Source organism: Primulina eburnea, chromosome 9, assembly GCF_022965805.1.
Source record: "Primulina eburnea isolate SZY01 chromosome 9, ASM2296580v1, whole genome shotgun sequence".
Lineage (NCBI taxonomy): Eukaryota > Viridiplantae > Streptophyta > Magnoliopsida > Lamiales > Gesneriaceae > Primulina > Primulina eburnea.
Genome location: NC_133109.1, coordinates 5,069,291 through 5,073,693, shown reverse-complemented (window position 1 = coordinate 5,073,693; position 4,403 = coordinate 5,069,291). Strand labels below are relative to the sequence as shown.

The window sequence follows — 4,403 nt, the reverse complement described above, 5'->3', positions numbered from 1 at the left end:
AACCGTACAAATAGTGTCCCCATTTTGCTAATGCAAACACTATTGCTCCTAATTCCAGATCATGAGTGCGATAATTTAACTCGTGATTCTTTAATTTTCTAGATGCATATGCAATAACTTTATCGGTTTGCATCAATACACATCCAAAGCCTTCTTTTGAGGCATCTGTGTAAACCGCAAATCCTTCTGTTCCTTCTGGTAAAGCTAATACAGGTGCACTGGTAAGCATTTCTTTTAATTTGCAAAAACTTTTCTCACACTCATCATTCCATAAGAAAGGGTTGTCTTTGCGAGTTAGCTGTGTCAGGGGAACAACAATTTTCGCAAAATCTTTAATGAATCTTCGGTAGTATCTTGCTAAGCCGAGAAAACTTCTAATTTCTGTGATGTTGATTGGTTGTTTCCAACGAGATATGACTTATATTTTTGCAGGATCTACTTCCAGTCCTTTCTTAGAGATAAAGTGGCCAAGAAATGACACTTTTTCTAGCCAAAATTCACACTTACTGAATTTGGCATACAATTGATGCTCTTTCAAAGTTTTGAGAATCAATCACAAATGTTGAGCATGTTCTTCATGACTTCTTGAAAATATCAAAATGTCGTCTATGAATATGACAACGAATTTGTCCAAGAATGGTTGAAATATTCGATGCATCATATCCATGAAAGCTGTAGGAGCATTGGTTAATCCAAATGGCATTACCACAAACTCATAGTGTCCATAACGGGTATTAAAAGTCGTTTTGGAGATGTCATCCTCCTTAATCCTCAATTGGTAATATCCTTGTCGCAAATCAAGTTTTGAATATACTTGAGATCCTTGTAAAACATCAAACAATTCTTCGATATGCGGGAGAGGATATTTGTTTTTGATGGTAACATTGTTAAGTTCTCGATAATCAATGCACATCCTTAGAGTTTCATCTTTCTTTTTGACAAACAATACAGGAGCACCCTATGGAGATGTACTAGGCCGGACGTACTTCTTGTCCATGAGCTCTTGTAATTGAAGTTTTAATTCTTTTAACTCTGAAGGTGCCATTCTGAATGGAGTTTTAGATCTGGGTTGTGCTCTAGGTATTAGATCAATGGAAAACTCTACGTCTCTCTGAGGAGGTAAAGTATTGATCTCTTCAGGAAAAACCTCTGGAAATTCTTGTACAACTGAGATTTCTGAGATCTTGAGTTGATCTTTTGGCTTATTTATCAAATAAGCTAGAAATCCTTGTCCGTTGTCTTTTAGTATAGCTCTAGCTTCTACGGTTGATACTATTCCCATAGTATGGTTAGCTTTGGAAATGATTGGATGAGAAGTTTGAAGATAAACTTCTTTGGTATAGCAATTGAGTTGGGCTTGGTGTCTAAATAACCAGTCCATTCCAAGAATAATATCATAGTTCTTGATAGATAATTCAATCAAATCTGCTAGATATTCTTTTTCTTGGAAGTTTAAGGAACAGTTTCTGTAAACGATGTCAGTAATCATCGTTGTCCCTAAAGGTGAACTAATTTTGAAGCTATATGGTAGCTGCTCAAATAACAGTGGTAATTTATGTGCAAAAACTTTTGAGATAAAAGAATGAGTAGCTCCTGGATCAAATAAAGTTTTTGCAGAACTGGATAATATGGTAACAATACCTTCTACGACTGCAGTGGGGTCAACTTCCTCCTCTTGGTTTCCTAAGAGGGCATAAGCTCGAGAAGGTATCTTTGGCTTTGTTGTAGGTTGAGTCTTTTGCGTTCTTCTTGGACAATCTTGAATACAGTGTTGCTCACTTCCGCAAATAAGACATTTCCCACCTTTTCTCCAGCACTTTTCTTCTTCATGATTTGGTAATCCACAATATCCACACTTTTTATTGTTGTTTCTTGAACTTTTCCTTTGACAGCTTTTCCTTGCCTGACTGGTTGTGTTTTCTTTTCAAATTTTCTTTTCCGGGTATTATTCTCAAAAGGGTCGGGCTTCCTGATTTTCTTTTCTTCTTCCTCTTTTCTAAGAAGTGTCTTGATGTCTTCTTCCACTCGTAGGGCTTGATTAACAGCAGAAACATAACTGGTAACTTTTGTTGACAGTGTTGCCCAACGAATATCGAGCTTTAACCCTTGAACAAATTTTTTCATTTTTCTCACCTCATCTTCCATGTAGTGTGGTGCATAATGTATAAGACGGTGGAATTCTGCCTCATATTGAGCTACGGTCATGTCACCTTGGACTAAATCCATAAATTCACGTTCTCGGGTATTTAATATAACTTGAGTTATATATTTACCTTCGAACTCTTGCAGAAAATTTTCCCACGTTTTTGGGGTGTGATTCTTTGTCCACCTATGTTCCACTGTACGCCACCAGTTATGAGCTGCTTCTTCAAATAAGTAAGTGGAAAAATTCACCTTTTGTTCTTCAGGATATTTGAGAATAGAGAATATTTTGTTGATTTTGCTTAGCCAAGATTCTGCTTGACAAGCATCTGGTTTTCCTTCAAATTTTGGCGGTTTGAATCTCAAAAATCTCTCAAGAGCTCGATCATTTGCCTCAAGGTGATGTTCTTGAGCTTGATCATGAGGTCGTGGTTGATTTTGCTGACAAAACTGCACAAATTGATGCTTTATTTCAAACATATTTTGTATGTTTTGTTCTTGTGGGGGATTGTGTTGAGCGTTCCTGGAATTTCCATCCGTTGCCGAGTTGTAGTCATCTTGAGGGGGGATGTCTTGTCTGATTCTGGCTTGAGTACTATTTTGTGAAGACGTCATTCTAAACACATAAATATAAAATATGAACATATCTTGCAATGAATGTACATAGTTATGTCAGAGGGTAAACAGTCAGTTTTATTTATAAACAAGGCATGTTTCAAATCCAAGAAAAATACAAACAGAACAAGCAAACTGAGTCATCCTGAAAGGAAAACATTTCAATTATGAAGACAACATAAAGATTAACGTATGACATTATAATAACCTTAGACTCCTGTCTCTAGGATCTAAGAAACCTAGGCTCTAAGAAACCTAGGCTCTAATACCACCTCTGTGGCGCCCGGTTTAGGAATTTATAATTATTCCCTTACTAAGTGCCACATTTACCTTCAATCTTTCTTTATTTAACTTCTATTTTTATTTTTACCATTATTATTATTAGAAAGATATTGTAGATAAAAATTTAAATATTTTTTACTATAATTTAAAGATTATCTACAAATATTTACATTCTTATTTCAAATATGTACAATTATTTTACAGCGGAAGTTTAACATTCATTTATAAACAGATCATCCCAACTTTCAAATGCTCTTATTTCAGCTTCAGTTATTTTCCTCTTGTTCCAATTCGGGGGTTCCTGTGTCTGGAAATTACAATAGACGAAAAGAAACAGAGGGTTAAGTCTTTGAGGACTTAGTGAGTTTAAATTAGTATATGGCTTTTAAATAACACTTCATCATAATTATACATGAAATAATAGGCATATACAATTTAGATATTATGAATGATATGCAATGAAATAATAGATAAATGAAAATTACATAAATTAACATTGGTGGCTCTAATTGAGAACTTTTTACGAGCCAGGTGAACCATTCTCCGGACCGAAATATTCGGTGCGCGTTGTTCAGATGAACCATATACCCGGGACTTTTGACCCGTTGTTCATTGGACTCATTTTCCGGGCCGAAGCCACGTTGTCCAGTGGACTCAATTTCCGGACCGAAATCCGTTGTCCATGACTCCATTCATTCATGATATATCAATCCATTCATAAATATGCAAGAAAATATATCAGTAATTGAAATGAACTGAGGATGATATTTGAGCATTAAATAAATGCTATTGAAATTTTCAGGCCAAATGCCAAAGGCTTTGATAGAAGAATGAATAGTAATTTCCTCACCTGGTAACCTACAATTTAGGCTTGATTAATACTCCGAGTTCCTGGAGCAAGTCCTAAAAATATATTATGAATGATATTTATGTGTTAGAGTTTTTAAGTAACTAGCAGATCATTTCCAGATTATTTTTTGTTCAAAATTTAATCCGGTTGATTTTAATTAAATTTCAAAAATTCATATTAATTAGAAGGTATATCCAAACATTACGAAAGTTGGCCAAAAAGTCGAAAATAACCTCAGGAACGTTCGGCCGCCGGAAGATCGCCGTTCCGGCGGCGCGTGTCGTACACGCGCCGATGGTGCTGGCGCATGGCTGGCCGTCCGGTGGCCACGCGCGGCCCGTTTTTTTTCAGCATGTGTAACTTTTTATGATATTGAATTCTCTTATTGAAAGTTTTGTCAAATTCCTAACCGAACGATACCAAAATTAAATATCGTCGTATGGCTAACGGAGGTACTCCGGCATTCCGGAAATCTTAGTTCCGGCAATATTTTGGGATGACGGGCGGTATGTAC

General features: G+C 36.1%; 1 protein-coding gene across 1 annotated transcript; it reads right to left on the bottom strand.

Annotated features, from left to right (window-relative positions):
• Positions 1-958: 958 nt before the first annotated feature.
• LOC140840674 (uncharacterized) lies at positions 959-1,489 on the bottom strand. Its single transcript, XM_073207844.1, has one exon. The coding sequence runs from the start codon at positions 1,487-1,489 to the stop codon at positions 959-961; it is 531 nt and encodes a 176-aa protein (XP_073063945.1).
• Between the last annotated feature and the right edge of the window lie 2,914 nt (positions 1,490-4,403).